This window comes from Pseudophryne corroboree, chromosome 8, assembly GCF_028390025.1.
Source record: "Pseudophryne corroboree isolate aPseCor3 chromosome 8, aPseCor3.hap2, whole genome shotgun sequence".
In the NCBI taxonomy this organism is placed as follows: Eukaryota; Metazoa; Chordata; class Amphibia; order Anura; family Myobatrachidae; genus Pseudophryne; species Pseudophryne corroboree.
Window position 1 is genome coordinate 111,057,717 of NC_086451.1, and position 16,940 is coordinate 111,074,656.

Here is a 16,940-nt window from a genome sequence, read left to right on the forward strand (position 1 = left end):
AGAAACGCAGGGCAATATAGAGGGCATACAGAAAAGAGAGAGGCGTAGGGGGGAGGGGTGCCGCGGGTGGGGGTGGGGTGCGTGCCGCGGGTGGGGGAGGGGTGCATGCCGCGGGTGGGGGAGGGGTGTGTGCCGCGGGTGGCGAGGGGTGCCGCGGGTGGGGGAGGGGTGCGTGTCGCGAATGGGGGAGGGGGCGGGAGTGCCGCGGGTTGGGTGGATGCCGCGGGTGGGAGGGTGCGGGATGCCGCGGGCTGTGTGCCGTGGTTGGGGTGGATTCTGTGGTTGGCGCGGGCCGCGTGCGGCGGGTGGAGGTGTTGGGTGGAGTGTGTGCCGCGGGTGCGGCTGTCAGCGTTGGTTCTCTTCCACACTGTGCGGCAGGCAGCGGTGAGAGCGCCGCTTACAGTCCTCGGCTGCAGTGTCACCACCAGGTGCAGCAGGGAGTGTACGGGGAAGGGGGAGAGAGGGGAAGGGGCGGAGATGGGGAGGGGACTGGGCGGGGATGGGTGGACAGAGGGAGGGGACTGTTCCTGCCCTGCATCCAGCCGCCCAGATCTGTGCCTGTGACTCCGCCCAGCGTTACGGCCAGCACAGAGTCACAGACTAAGGCTAATATATAGGAGATGACTATCTCACAGATGTCTCCCGGTCTCTTACAGTCTCCCAGTCCCTGTCTCACATAACTGGCTCCCAGTCCCTGTGTATCACATATAACTGTCTCCCGGTCCCTTACTGTCTCCCAGTCCCTGTGTATCACATATGACTATCTCACAGATGTCTCCCGGTCTCTTACAGTCTCCCAGTCCCTGTCTCACATGACTGTCTCCCAGTCCCTGTGTATCACATATGACTATCTCACAGATGTCTCCCAGTCTCTTACAGTCTCCCAGTCCCTGTCTCACATGACTGTCTCCCAGTCCCTGTGTATCACATATGACTGTCTCCCAAATCCCCAGCAGTGTCCCGGATCAGAGCACCCACCTTTCGGGCCAGGCGCATCACGCACAGCACGCAGCTCAGCACAGATTGCCGGAACTCCTCGGATGTCAGCCAGTCCCAGAGCCGCTGAAACAGGATGGAGAGGCGGGACCCGGCCCAGCGAGCCCCCTTCCTGAGCTGCCGAGCGCCGGACGCGGCCGCTCTACTGCCCAGAGCCCGGAGCAGCACGGTGCGGAGCAGGAGGAGCGGGGCGGGCATAGTGCGGGGGCGGCTGGGGGGAGATGGGCAGCGGTCCCAGAGGGAGGGGACTGTTCCTGCCCTGCATCCAGCCGCCCAGATCTGTGCCTGTGACTCCGCCCAGCATTACGGGCACAGAGTCACAGACTAAGGCAAATATATAGGAGATATATATATATATATATATATATAGAGATAGATAGATAGATAGATAGATATAGACGAAATAATGGAAATGTAATACCACCAGAAACAGAATAACCTACATCACATGTTGTACCAGAGGATGTCAATAATATAGTCACCTGAAGTGTCAAGTGATTATATTCCGGACCAATTTCAAGACCACCAACAATTACAGCAGTTACTTGTTGGCTTAAGAGCGGCTGCTGTAATTATTGGTCATGGGGCAGAGGGTGATGGTGAGGAGGAGAGGGTGATGGTGAGTGGCAGAGGGTGATGTTGTGACAGGGAGATGCAGAGGATGGAAGAGGAAAGCTGGGGGTGGAAGTGGGAAGCCAGAGGGTGGTAGGACAGACAGTGGGTGGCAGGAAGAGGCAGAGTGTGACAGATCGAAACAATGGACAGAGAGAAGCAGTGGGTGGCAGAGAGAGGCAAAGGCTGGCACTGAGAGGTGGTGGGAGACAGGGAAAGGCAGAGATAATAAGGGGCAGAGAGTGACAGGGAGAGGCTGAGGGTGGCAGGGAGAAGCAGTGGATAACTGAAGAGTAAGAGGGTGGCAGGGAGAAGCAGTGGTCGACAGCGGAGGCAGAGAGCGACTGGGGTACAAACACACAGTTCAGTATGGTGCGGCTGCCTCTCTAAGGAGGGGTCCCTTAAGGCAATGGTGCTAACCCAGAGCTGTAGCACTAGAATTGTTTGCGCCCTTAGCGAGAAAGAGCACTGGCATCTCCCTCCCCCAACACACACAAGATTCACACACCATTAGCCTCTATATTTTGCCCCGACAACCAAATAGTGTTTATATACAGTGTATATATATATATATATATATATATATATATATATATATATAGCAATGGAAGAGAAAAAGACAACTCTCTTTTGTTGGGGCACTCTTGAGGATAAATTAGAACTTAACTTTTAATAAGACTTTTTAAATAACTAGCACAGACATAACATGTAACATATAATGGTAAGACCAGGGGTTAAAGTGAGGTGGAACTGAGTTCCACCACCTCTAATGGTAGGGGGAACTAGTTCCACCACCTCCATTTCCCTGCACAGTAATTCCAAAATCCTGCCCCATCACCTACATCAATAGATGTGTTACTGATGAGCTGCAGCCACCTCCCCCTTCCTCAGGTCCTGGTGGCTCCATGGTCCTTCTCCATCTACAGCCCACACCTCCTGGTACTCATACACGCTGTGTCTGTTTGACAGCATTCATTCCCTCCTCAGGTTCTTGTGGCTTCCTTTTTCGTCACGGCGTATGTGAGGTCATGTTGTCACCGCTGCTGAAGTGAAGGGCCATGGAGAGGAGCAAGTTCTGTGCATCTTGAAGACAAGATGAGAGGGGGCTGGAGCGACAATAGAAGTGGGGAAGATGCTGGAGGGATACAGGGCATGAAGCTGCTGGAGGGACACAGGCAGTGAGCTACTGGAGTGACAGAGGCAGAGATGTGTATAAGGGGCACTACTGTGGGCATTATGTGTAAGGGGCACAACTACTGTGGGCATTCTGCATATAAGCGGCACTACAACTGTGGGCATTATGTGTAAGGGTCACTACTACTGCAGGCATTCTATATATAAGTGGCACTACTACTGTGGGCATTGTGTGTATAAGCGGCACTTCTGTGGCCATTATGTGTATAAGTGACACTACTGTGGTCATTATATGTAAAGGGCACTACTACTGTGGGAATTGTGTATAAGGGGCACTAATGTGGGTACTGCATATAAGGGGCACAACTGTGTGGCATAACATGAATAGAGGGTACCACTGTGTAGTGCAATGTGCATTAAGGGCACCATCGAGTGATGTAACCTGAATTAGGGGCATTACTATGCTCTGTAATGTGAATAAAATTGTGCTACTGTATTGTGCAATTTGAATTGAAAGTACTATTATGTGACCATGTTGCTTCTTTGTGAGATCAATGTCCCTCTATAAAGTATTGGAAGTAGGGCACTAATTTACAGTTTGCAGGGGGCTGCCGAAAACACTAGCACTGGCCCTGGCTCCGCTTAATGTGAGGAGGGGGGGCACGTGGCCGGTAAATGAGTTCCACCACCTCTCCAGGACCACTTTAAGCCCTGGGTAAGACACACAGATGAAACCGTGTGTAGTGGACTCTCTCCTATTTAGAAAGTGAAAAATATGATTACGTTATTAAATCATTACCTTTATATCTATTATGTAATAATTATGTGATAATCAAGGCATCTATTAGAACAACCAGAGAACTCTGACATTAGAGCTTATGAAAACACATATTTCAGAATATATTCTTCTGTGTCTATGGATTGGCAGCAATTTATCAGAGTGCAACTTACTCAAAAATTGGATACAAACATATTGCCAATGTAACATTTTCAAATCAGAAACATTTGTTGCTAAACACGCTGGTTCCATTCATGGCCCTTAAGCAGATAATTGCTGAGTAATATCACATAGTCCTGATGTATATATAGCTCTTAAGAATTATCACATATATAGTGGATAGCGATATACAGTCAGAAGGAAGAAGGGTATATATAATGTACCCGGTTTCTGCTTTCGCAAATCTGCTAGTTAGCATCGAATTTGCAATGAGAGAACTGTGTTGGCACACGTATAAACCCCAAAGATCCGTATCTGCTTTTAACCTATCATGTGTCCGTGGGTTGGCACAGGTTAATGAGAGTACAGAGGAGAGGTCCATACTGGAGACAGATATTTCTATTTAGATAGTGCCCACCAAAAAATAATGTAATAAACAATTGGACATTGTACCTGCCTATGGCAAGCACAAACTGTCTGTGGGTCCATGGCCGCTGATGTCGGAGGAACTGTGTCTTTAGTCACTGACATACACTCCTCGAAGTGGGCCAGTATACACCAGTATAGCATACCAATAGAACACTAGCACTATTTCAAAAGAGAAAATAAAAGAAAGAATGGTTGCACTGAAAGCAAAGAGATCCGCAGACTTTATTTCAACTGGGTATCTGTGTCTGTATGAATACTGAAAGTGTAAATGATGGAATAAACTTTGTTTCCCAAACGTCAGCAGTAATGGGGTGAAAGATTGAAGTGTTGTGCGTGGCCCGAAATACCTGAAAGCTTAGGACCCTGGCCATGGGTTAATACGGTCCTAATTAGAACCTACCTCAAAATACCTAAGTCTCCGTCCCTTCTTTGTTATTATCTGTAGTGTAATGTGAGAGGCTACACATGAATAAAGTAAAACACCCACTGTTAACGTGAGCCTATTAAGGCTAAAAAACAAAAATGACACTTAATGAAGATGTAAAAGTAAAACCCCTCTACTAAAGAGCATCAGTAAGTGATGTCAGAAACGTGAAATCTCTCTATATAAATGAAGAGACCCCTTATGTTATTATTAGTAGCTATATTGAGAACATAGTGGGAGCTGGGGAATGTGCAACCCATTTAATGACTGTCTCTGCTAGGGAGACAGAATAGACCCAGCCAGAGAGGAGGACACGCCAGGTGTCGGGAATGGGGCAAGTATGGGGGTGGCGCAAAACAGGGGGATTGAAGGAGCTCGGGTGCAGGACAGGACGGAACAATGGGGAGGGAAAAACAGAGCAGCAGAGAGGGGAAAGCCGCAGTCCGGGCAGGGGCAGGAAGGAATGGAGCTGGGGGCAGCCTGAGACGTGTGTGTATGTATATATATATCTATATATATCTATATATATACTGTATGTATAGATATAATATACAGTATATATATTATTATAGGATAATATATATACTTTAAAAATTAACTATCTTACTTACATTGGTCTTCCATTTCATTTAGTAGCAGTCCAAAAATCTAAAAATATACAGTAACTTTTAAAAACTTCTGTCTATGCAGTCTGTACACAGTACCATACCTTTTGCAGAGGCAGTGCAGCACCACAGTCAGCTTTAGCTGGAACTCCTGGCTCAGAGGGGGTAATTCAGACCTGATCAATGGGCAGCGATTTTTGCAGTCCTGCGATCAGATAGTCGCCGCCTACTGGGGGAGTGTATTTTAGCTGTGTAAGTGTGCAAATGCATGTGTAGCAGAGCTGTACAAACTGATTTTGTGCAGTCTCTGCGCAGCCCAAGACTTACTCAGCCGCTGCGATCACATCAGCCTGTTCGGGACCAGAATTGACGTCAGACACCTTCCCTTCAAGCGCATAACACGCCTGCGTTTTTCCAGACTCCCTGAAATGGGCAGTTGACACCCACAAATGCCCTCTTTCTGTCAATCTCCTTGCGATCGTCCGTGCGATCGCTTTTTTCGCACCATCCCGTCGCTGTGCACCGATGCCCGGTGCAGTCGTCCAATGCGCCTGCGCATTGCGGTGCATACGCATGCGCAGTTCGGACCTGATCGCAGGCTGTGAGTAAACGCAGCCTTGCGATAAGGTCTGAATTACCCCCCAGAGTCCACTGGAAAAGGTCTAAGTGAGGAGAAGTCCAGGCCTACTTCACAGAACTCAGCTGAGCCAGGCCTATTTTCATGGGAGGGCCTGGAACTGTGGGCTGTATTATTACGCTGTTTGTGGACAATTGGATTTTTGAATTATACATTATTCATGTCACCTCGTGTGATAAAATCAAGACTGAGATTGACTGGGATATAATTGAGATAGATATAGAAAGATATGTACAGTATATTATAAAGCAAGTAAACGATCTGTTAATATTTGTGAGATACAAGCTGGTGTGATTATTTAGTACTAGTTTTTAAATCTGTATTATTTAGTTTGTGTCAAATGTATGATTGATACATTTTTTTTAAATAAAAGGATTCTAATACTACATGAGAGATATTATCACTGCATTCTGTTGCTTCTCTTTTGAATTTACACTCTGCCTGTGATATTGTTGTTATTAAGCGCCCCTTTGATTTTTCTTTTTGTGTAATTCATCAATTTTGAGCTGTATTTTTAATATATAACATTCAAAGCAAACAGATAAAACATCGTTTGCAACTTTATTAGCTGTATTATGTTATGAATAACTGAATACTGTGGATATTTTGTCCTTTTTGGTATGATATTGGTTTAAACTTTTTTTTATAAAGCATGTTGCAAAAAAATAAAATAACGTTGTTTTATATATTACAAAAAGGTGTGTGTGTGTGTGTGTGTGTGTGTGTGGTGGGGGGGGGGGATTTATCAAGTTTTGGAGAGAGATTAAAATACCAACCAGTCGGCTTCTGTAATTTTTCAAGCACCGCCTGTAAAATGATTGGTTGGTACTTTATCTCTCTCCCCTTTAACTCTCCCCAAGATTTGATGAATCTCCCCCTTTGTTATTAATTTGGTCTGTCACCAAATTACTTGTGATCTTTACAGAATTAAATTGCCCAATAGTCCATTGCAGTTACTGTACTTACACTAACTGTGTTCCTTTTGCAGGGCCACTGCGAAACCTATCATCGTTCTTCTCCCCGTCCTGGGGCTGACCTGGCTGTGTGGTATTTTGGTGCACTTAAGTGTAATCTGGGCATACACTTTCATTTTTCTAAATGCGTTCCAGGTATGAACTACAACACCTAACATCTTTGGCTTTTATTTATGAGGTTGATTTATTATATTGTTTAGTAAATTATATTAATGCTGCAGGACATAATTCAGTATAATCAGGTCTAGTGCAGTGTCCAATGAATAAGTCGACAGTGTCTGCTGTAGAACTAGGTAATAAATAGGGGTGTGGTATGTTAGGTAGATAAGACTTAGGTCGACAGTGTCTAGGTCAACCACTATTGGTCGACGTGGTTTCTAGGTCGACGTGGTTTCTAGGTCGACAGGGACTCTAGGTCGAAATGAGAAAAGGTCGACATGAGGTTTTTTTACTTTTTTTGTGTCGTTTCTCTGTACAGTGACTGGGAACCCCAATTAGTGCACCGTGTCCCCTCACTCCGCTACCGCTGCGCTTGGCACAGGTTACCATTCCCAATTGTAGTCCACGTAAATCGTAAAGTATGAAAAAGTTCTAAAAATGATTTCTTTTTTTAAAAAAAACTCATGTCGACCTAGAACAAGTGGACCTAGAGTCCCTGTCGACCTAGAAACCATGTTGACCTGCTTACTGTCGACCAAAAGTGGTTGACCTACTGTAGACAGTATCGACCTACTTACTGTCGACCTAAAGACCGGATCCCAATTAACAGATAATATAATTTTACCTTAATGACAATCTTTAGATATACAAAATATATTATTATTATAAAACTAATGTTGTAACCTTTCGCTTATGGTTCCATGATTCAAATTAAAACAAGAGAAAATTATTTAAATCACTGACTGCTAATTTTGCCTTAAATGTTGCACATAATGCAATGACTGATTCAGAGGTGGATTTAGGGCTTAATTTAGACCTAATCGTAGCAGCAAATTTGTTAGCTAATGGTTAAAACCATGTGCACTGCAGGGGGGGCAGATGTAACATGTGCAGAGAGAGTTATGGTGCCCATACACTTGTGCGATGCATCGCTCCAGCAGTTCACCTGAAATGCCAAAGTGATTACCATGCGATCATGTGATAGATTGCATGGTAATCACGTGATGGGTACGTCACCGCCGAGTGGGAGCAGCCTCTGCCTGCTCCCGGCGGGTGCCCATCGCAGTGCGATTTATTGCATGTGTTAAAAAAAACACATGCGATCGCACTGCGATGCGAGAAATATTATGTGCAGCACATACTATCATGAGACGCGACATTCAAGCGGCGTGCTAGCACATCGCGTCTCATGGTACCTTAAATGTGCATACAATCCTTTGATTTCTCTCACAGATCTGGTCGAAATCGAAGGATAGCACCGATTATCTCACAAGTATATGGGCACCATTAGATTTGAGTGGGGTGTGTTCAGATTGAAATCTAAATTGCAGTGTAAAAATAAAGCAGCCAGTATTTACCCTGCGCAAAAACTATATAACCCACCCAAATCTAACTCTCTCTGCAAATGTTATATCTGCCCCACCTGCAGTGCACATGGTTTTTTCCCATTAGCTAACAAATTTGCTGCTGCAATCAGGTCTGAATTAGGCCCTTAGTGCCATAATATATGCAGTTGACAGAAGTATTTTGTACTGCGTATGCAAAGTTGCACAATGCACGTGTCCTGTTTGTCTACACACAGGGTTAGGCTGCAGGAGGGGTTTATGGTTAGGCAGCAGGAGGGGAGGGTTAGGGTTAGGGTGCGGGAGGGAGGGTTAGGCTGTGGAAGGAAGAGTTAGGGTTAGGCTGCGGAAGGGAGAGTTAGGGTTAAGCTGCAGGAGGGGAAGTTAGGGGTAGGCTGCGGGAGGGAGAGTTAGGGTTAGGCTGCGGAAGGGAGAGTTAGGGTTAGGCTGCAGGAGGAGGAGTTAGGGTGAGGCTGCAGGAGGGAGAGTTAGGGTGAGGCTGCAGGAGGGAGAGTTAGGGTTAGGCTGCAGTAGGGGAAGTTAGCACTAGGCTGCGGGAGTTAGCGTTAGGCTGCATGAAGGGGAGTTAGCGTTAGGCTGCATGAGGGGGAGTTAGCGTTAGGCTGCATGAGGGGAAGTTAGCGTTAGGCTGCGGGAGGGGGAGTTAGCGTTAGGCTGCGGGAGGGGGAGTTAGGATTAGGCTGTGGGAGGGAGATTTAGGGTTAGGCTGCGGGAGGGTAGGGTTAGGGTTAGGCTGCGGGGTGGGTTAGGGGGAGGGTAAGGATAAGTCTTACAGCAGGCATGTCAAACTCGTGGCCCTCCAGTCTCAGCATGCTTTGCCTGCATACCTTCCACTGATCAGCTGGTAAAGCATGCTGGGAATTGTAGTTTCACTACAGCTGGATGACCATGAGTTTAACATGCCTGTCTTACAGTACTTACCAAAATGTGTTGGGATGCAGTTGTCAGTATTTTGACCATCGCCGGTATCCTGATTGTCGGGATCCCGTACCCAACCCCGAGAAAGATGTGGAGAACTTTACTTATATTGCACATACTGTATGCCTATCTGTTCATGCAAATGTGCAAAGGTTCTGTAGATAGAGTGGAAACATCACATCAAAGTCCATCTTTTCAGGACCACCAGCTGTAATCAGTTTAAATTTAAAATGAATGTATCTCTTAAATAAGAAATGAGAGTACGAGTGACATTTTTCTTTTATTATGTAAATACAAGTATAAATGTGCTTTTCAAAACAAAGGGGTAGCTTGTACTCATGCCCAATTGTGGAATGTACTGTACCTTGCATGACTTTGTGCAGCGGCACAGGCAATGCAGGACCATACAACATTTGAACTCATCTACACTTTCAACCGAATAGGCAAAGTTCAATGAGAGTGTGTCCAGGATAATGTGGGTTTGACAGACATACAGTAAGGTAAAATCTGCCTGTCCATTTGTGACCACGGCATTGTTAGCGCCTATGGAACAATGGCATGGCCACACCTCCCGGAGACATGACCTTGTGGATCGCCACGTCTGCCTACATGCTGGCCAAGCAGCTCTGTCAAGCTTTCAAGTGGCAAGAGTGGCCCATTTTACCATCAGCATTTTTGGTATTTGGCAATTGTAAGTACTGAATACAGCTGCATGCTTTGAGCAATCTACACCATACCGTATATACATCTATCTCCATCTCCATACTTCCACCGTCTTCTGAAACTGACTTTCCCATGGAAAGTAGATGATGAGTCCCAATTACAGGCATTTCCTCACATGAAAATGCTAAAATGCTGTGTAGCCCCCACTGACAGGGAACATTCACAAAGCCAGGGGTGTCACTATTCTCTTTAACGCCTAGTGTGACAGAGGGGATGTGGCTGCGCAGGAAGGGGGAGTGGCCTTATGCCCCGGCCCTAATTTTCTTCACTCCAGGGGTCCTGAAGATGCTGTGCTGCCCCCTAGGTGGTGTCGGCTAATACACTGTCACAGTAATGTTACAGTGCAGCACCCAGCCCCTGTCACTGAGGAGGAGCCGGCATCTTGGTGTCACTCCTCGGAGGGTGATACCCAGGTGCGGACCGCACCCCCCTAGTGACGCCACTGCACAATGTGCTTTCTTCACCCCTACATACGGTACTAAAAGACTGTTTTTGCAATATTTAAAAGTAATTGAAGTGGAAAGAGAATACTTATTCACAGTTTGAATTCATAAAATGTTGCTCAGGCTTATATTCTTTTTCTGCAGTATGATCAGCGTTTTCTCTAGAACACATAGGGGTTAAATATTTCCTACAAACCCAACCCTCCCCACCCCCAGTGCCACCACCTTCCCCAAATAAAATTACAGAAAACAACTTAAACAACTATATGTTGTATATAAATATACTGTTTGTTGTTGGACAGCTCCACTGCCAGATGCCCAGCAGCTGTGACTCCCCTTCCCTTAATGTCCTACATCATGGAGAACTTGGCAGTTGTTCCAGAATAGAGCAGTGTGGGAGTGCCCAGTGTTTCTTTTGAAGGACTGAGCTTGTAGCGGTTCTGAATATTACTCTGCATGCCTACTAGGAAGGGCACCGTTAGTGTTGATGAGATGCATTGCTTTCTGAGGCACAGCTGATTTATTTGGCAAGGAGAGTAAAAAGGTGCATTGTAAATCAGGCTGAGAGGAGAGACAGTTTTCGTTTCAAAATATAATTAATCTGTGATGCATGGCCGAGTTCTGACCTAAACAGGGCTTTGTGTGTACTCTCCTCCTCAAAATAATTTCTCTGAGTTTTGAGCAGCAGATAGCCAAATATTTGGCCAGATAAACAGTTAAAATATTCTGTGTGAAAATGTATGAACAGACACACCAGTGTTTCTTAGGCTGTTCCTACTGTATACTTCAGTTATTCTGCAGTTTGCTTTAGCAAATTTTCTAAACTTCAGAATAAGTGTTGTTATTATTATTATTATTATTATTGTTGTTGTTATTATTGTATGCAGGGTCCCTGCACTATTGTAACTAACTGTACCTATATTTCTGTTTCTGAAACATGTGCGAGAATCCTTAACCTCGAATGGCAAGTCGCCCACTGGCCCCTCACTACCGCCTACTGCTGCCCACTTACTGTGTGAAGTGGCCGGTGCAGATGGATCAATGATTTGCGCTGAATCACATTATCATTGCTAGGGCCAAGGTTAGGATTTTAGGCACCCAGGGCAAGGTAGTAATTTATCCCCCCCCCCGCGCCCCCCAACAAAAATTATATTACGTCACACTGTAGTGCAACCTTACACACATTACACCACCCTTGTGTAGCCCTTATACACATTATGCCATACAATAGAGCCCCTTATTCACAATATGCCACAGTAGTAATGCCCTTTATAGCACATTATGCCACACAGTAGTATCCCTCATACATGTTATGCCTCACAGTAGTAATGCACCGTATACACATAATGCCACACAATGGTAGTGCCCTTTGGCTCAAGCGTGATGAGAGCGGAGAAGATATTCTGAAGCAGTCAATAAACAGTACAGTACATATACACACATAGAAACATAGAAACATAGAATTTGTCGGCAGATAAGAACCACTTGGCCCATCTAGTCTGCCCCTTTTTTTTTTTTTATATTATTTTTTATCACTAACCTTATTTGATCCTTATTTCTTGGTAAGGATATCCTTATGTCTATCCCATGCATGTTTAAATTGCTCTACTGTCTTAGCCTCTACCACCTCTGATGGGAGGCTATTCCACTTGTCCACTACCCTTTCTGTGAAATAATTTTTCCTCAAATTTCCCCTGAACCTCCCCCCCTCCAGTCTCAGTGCATGTCCTCGTGTCCTATTGCTTCTCTTCATTTGGAGAATGTTTCCCTCCTGGACTTTGTTAAAACCCTTCATATATTTGAAAGTTTCTATCATGTCCCCCCTTTCCCTTCTCTGCTCCAAACTATACATATTGAGATTTCTCAGTCTTTCTGGGTATGTTTTGTGATGTAGGCCATGCACCATTTTAGTTGCCCTCCTTTGTACAGTTTCTAATGTATTAATATCCTTTTGAAGATATGGCCTCCAGAACTGAATACAGTATTCTAGATGAGGCCGTACCAATGACCTATACAGTGGCATTATTACTTCTTTCTTTCTGCTGCTGATTCCTCTCCCAATGCAGCCAAGCATCTGACTAGCCTTCCTCATTGCCTTGTTACATTGCTTACCTGCTTTTAAGTCATCTGAAATAGTGACTCCTAGATCCCTTTCCTCCTCAGTAGTTTCCAGTATAGTGCCATTAATACTGTATTTAGCTTTAGGATTTTTGAGACCCAAGTGCATGATTTTGCATTTTTTGGCATTAAACTGTAATTGCCAGACTCTTGACCATTCCTCTAGTCTACCTAGACCCTCAATCATTTGTTTTACCCCACCTGGTGTGTCTACCCTGTTGCATACCTTTGTGTCATCTGCAAAAAGGCATACTTTCCCTTTAATGCCATTTGCAATGTCACCAATAAAGATATTAAAAAGCACTGGTCCAAGTACAGATCCCTGGGGTACTCCACTAGTAACATTTCCCTCCTGTGAATGCACTCCATTTACCACAACTCTCTGTTTTCTATCCTTCAACCAAGATCTTATCCATTCAATAATCCTAATATCCAATCCCAAACTTTCAAGTTTATTTAGCAGTCTGCGATGTGGAACTGTGTCAAAAGCTTTACTAAAGTCTAGATAAGCTATATCCATGGCTCCACCTTTATCCATCACTTTAGTCACACAATCAAAAAAGTCAATAAGATTTGTTTGACATGATCTCCCCCCAGTGAATCCATGCTGTTTGGGATCCTGTAAATTGCCAGTCCCTGAATATACACATACCACCCAATAAACATAAATGCATGCTCCTGTATATACACATACCCCCCAATATACTGTGATAATATACACCACTCCATGTACCGACCCCGGGGACCAAATGTTACACCACACTACTCCAGCAAACACACAAGCACACCCACTGGGTTATACTGCACTGCTCCAGAACTCACACATGCTGGGTTACACTGAATGGCTCAAGCACACACACACTAGGTTACACTGCACTGCTCCAGCACACACACACACACACACACACACACACACACACACACACACACACACACACACACACATCGGGTTACACTGAAAGGCTCCAGCACACACACTGGGTTACACTGCACTGCTTCAGCACACACACTGGGGTACACTGAACAGCTCCAGCACACACACACTTGGTTGCACTGCAATGAACGGCTCCAGTATGCACACACTGGGTTGCACTGTACTGCTCCAGCACACACACCAGGTTACACTGAACAGGTCCAACACACACACACACACACACACACACACACACCGGATCACAATGAACGGATCCAGCACACACACAGTGGGCAACACTGCACAGCACACATACACACTCACTGGGTTACACTGGCAGGCTCCAGCACACACACACTGGGTTACACTGAACGGCTCCAACACACATACAATGGGTTACACTGCACTGCTCCAGCATACACACACACGGTTACATTAAATAACTCCAAAACACACAGTCAGTTACACTGCACTGCTTCAGTACACACACACACCAGATTACAATGAACGGCTCCAGCACACACACAATGGGTTACACTGCACTGCTCCAGCACACACACACATACACACTGGGTTACACTGAAAGGCTCCAGCACACACACGCACACTGGGTTATACTGAACGGCTCCAGCACACACCCACATACTGGGTTACACTGCACTGCTCCAGCACACACACACACACGGTTACACTAAACAACTCCAAAACACACACATTGGGGTAAATTTACTAACATTCGTATTTTCCCGTTTCAGGTCAAAGATCAATCACGAATGACATCGAAAGTGTAAAACTGCAACTTTTTGAATTTATTACGACTAATTTACTAAGCTGTCGTATTCGGGTTTTTCTTTTGTTCCGATGTCGATGTCATTCGTGTTTTTTTTTTTTTTTTTAACGGCAGTGATTAGCAAAACACTGCCGACTTTTTAAAAATGAATCTCGGACGGATCTGTGTGATCCGTGCTGGGGTTCATTTTTTTTTTTTTTTTTAAATTAAACAGTGTAAAATAAAAAAAAAAATTGCGTGGGGTCCCCCCTCCTAAGCATAACCAGCCTCGGGCTCTTTGAGCCGGTCCTGGTTGCCGAAATATGGGGAAAAAAATGACAGGGGTTCCCCCATATTTAAGCAACCAGCATCGGGCTCTGCGCCTGGTCCTGGTTCCAAAAATACGGGGGACAAAAAGAGTAGGGGTCCCCCGTATTTTTAAAACCAGCACCGGGCTCCACTAGCTGGACAGATAATGCCACAGCCGGGGGTCACTTTTATATAGTGCCCTGCGGCCGTGGCATCAAAAATCCAACTAGTCACCCCTGGCCGGGGTACCCTGGGGGAGTGGGGACCCCTTCAATCAAGGGGTCCCCCCCCCCCCAGCCACCCAAGGGCCAGGGGTGAAGCCCGAGGCTGTCCCCCCCCATCCAATTGGCTGCGGATGGGGGGCTGATAGCCTTTTTTGAAAATGAAAAGATATTGTTTTTAGTAGCAGTACTACAAGGCCCAGCAAGCCTCCCCCGCATGCTGGTACTTGGAGAACCACAAGTACCAGCATGCGGCGGAAAAACGGGCCCGCTGGTACCTGTAGTACTATTACTAAAAAAATACCCAAAAAAAGACAAAACACACACACCGTGAAAGTAAAGATTTATTACATACATGCACACAAACAAACATACATACATACTTACCTTATGTTCACACGCAGGTCGGTCCTCTTCTCCAGTAGAATCCAAGGGGTACCTGTTGAATAAATTCTACTCACCAGATCCAGGGTCCCAGGGTCCTCGGGGCAACCATTTGTAATCCAGGTACTTGAATAAAATAACAAAACGGATACCCGAGCCACGAACTGAAAGGGGCCCCATGTTTTCACATGGGACTCCTTTCCCCGAATGCCAGAAACCCACTCTGACTTCTGTCTAAGTGGGTTTCTTCAGCCAATCAGGGAGCGCCACGTTGTAGCACTCTCCTGATCGGCTGTGTGCTCCTGTACTGAGTGACAGGCGGCACACGGCAGTGTTACAATGTAGCGCCTATGCGCTCCATTGTAACCAATGGTGGGAACTTTCTGCTCAGCGGTGACGTCACTTTAGGTCAACCGCAGGGCAGAAAGTTCCCACCATTGGTTACAATGGAGCGCATAGGCGCTACATTGTAACACTGCCGTGTGCCGCCTGTCACTCAGTACAGGAGCACACAGCCGATCAGGAGAGTGCTACAACGTGGCGCTCCCTGATTGGCTGAAGAAACCCACTTAGACAGAAGTCAGAGTGGGTTTCTGGCATTCGGGGAAAGGAGTCCCATGTGAAAACATGGGGCCCCTTTCAGTTCGTGGCTCGGGTATCCGTTTTGTTATTTTATTCAAGTACCTGGATTACAAATGGTTGCCCCGAGGACCCTGGGACCCTGGATCTGGTGAGTAGAATTTATTCAACAGGTACCCCTTGGATTCTACTGGAGAAGAGGACCGACCTGCGTGTGAACATAAGGTAAGTATGTATGTATGTTTGTGTGCATGTATGTAATAAATCTTTACTTTCACGGTGTGTGTTTTGTCTTTTTTTGGGTATTTTTTTAGTAATAGTACTACAGGTACCAGCGGGCCCGTTTTTCCGCCGCATGCTGGTACTTGTGGTTCTCCAAGTACCAGCATGCGGGGGAGGCTTGCTGGGCCTTGTAGTACTGCTACTAAAAACAATATCTTTTCATTTTCAAAAAAGGCTATCAGCCCCCCATCCGCAGCCAATTGGATGGGGGGGGACAGCCTCGGGCTTCACCCCTGGCCCTTGGGTGGCTGGGGGGGGGACCCCTTGATTGAAGGGGTCCCCACTCCCCCAGGGTACCCCGGCCAGGGGTGACTAGTTGGATTTTTGATGCCACGGCCGCAGGGCACTATATAAAAGTGACCCCCGGCTGTGGCATTATCTGTCCAGCTAGTGGAGCCCGGTGCTGGTTTTAAAAATACGGGGGACCCCTACTCTTTTTGTCCCCCGTATTTTTGGAACCAGGACCAGGCGCAGAGCCCGATGCTGGTTGCTTAAATATGGGGGAACCCCTGTCATTTTTCCCCCCATATTTCTGCAACCAGGATCGGCTCAAAGAGCCCGAGGCTGGTTATGCTTAGGAGGGGGGACCCCACGCAATTTTTTTGGTGAAAATAACCTCTTTCCCACCCCTTCCCACTGATATACATGCACGGATCTCATGGATCCGTGCATGCCTATCCAATCACGGATATAAAAAGCAGGTCTGTTTTTTTTAAGCACTTTTTTACGAGTTGTAATTTTTCACGGCAGTGTTTTCCTCTTTTGAGATTTGCACTTTTTAGTAAATGACCGAGTTCTACTAATTTGCTGGCGTATTTTGACCGATGGTGTATTCATTCGTATTTTTTTACAACTATTTCCAAAAAAATACGAATGCCCTCATCACTGCCGTGATTTGAGTTTAGTAAATGACCGAGATGACACTTTGAAGAAAAAACGGGATCTCGGTCAAAATCGGGACCTTAGTAAATTTACCCCAATGGATTATACTGCACTGCTTCAGCACACAC

General features: G+C 45.9%; 1 protein-coding gene across 3 annotated transcripts in view; it reads left to right on the top strand.

Moving 5' to 3' along the window:
- The window catches only part of ADGRD2 (adhesion G protein-coupled receptor D2), a 611,421-nt gene that overhangs the window by 157,974 nt on the left and 436,507 nt on the right, over window positions 1–16,940 (top strand). For all 3 annotated transcript variants that reach the window (XM_063936865.1, XM_063936864.1, XM_063936863.1), the window contains exon 20: window positions 6,763–6,883. In XM_063936865.1, coding sequence (XP_063792935.1) covers window positions 6,763–6,883 — 121 coding nt within the window. The remainder of the gene's footprint in view (window positions 1–6,762; window positions 6,884–16,940) is intronic.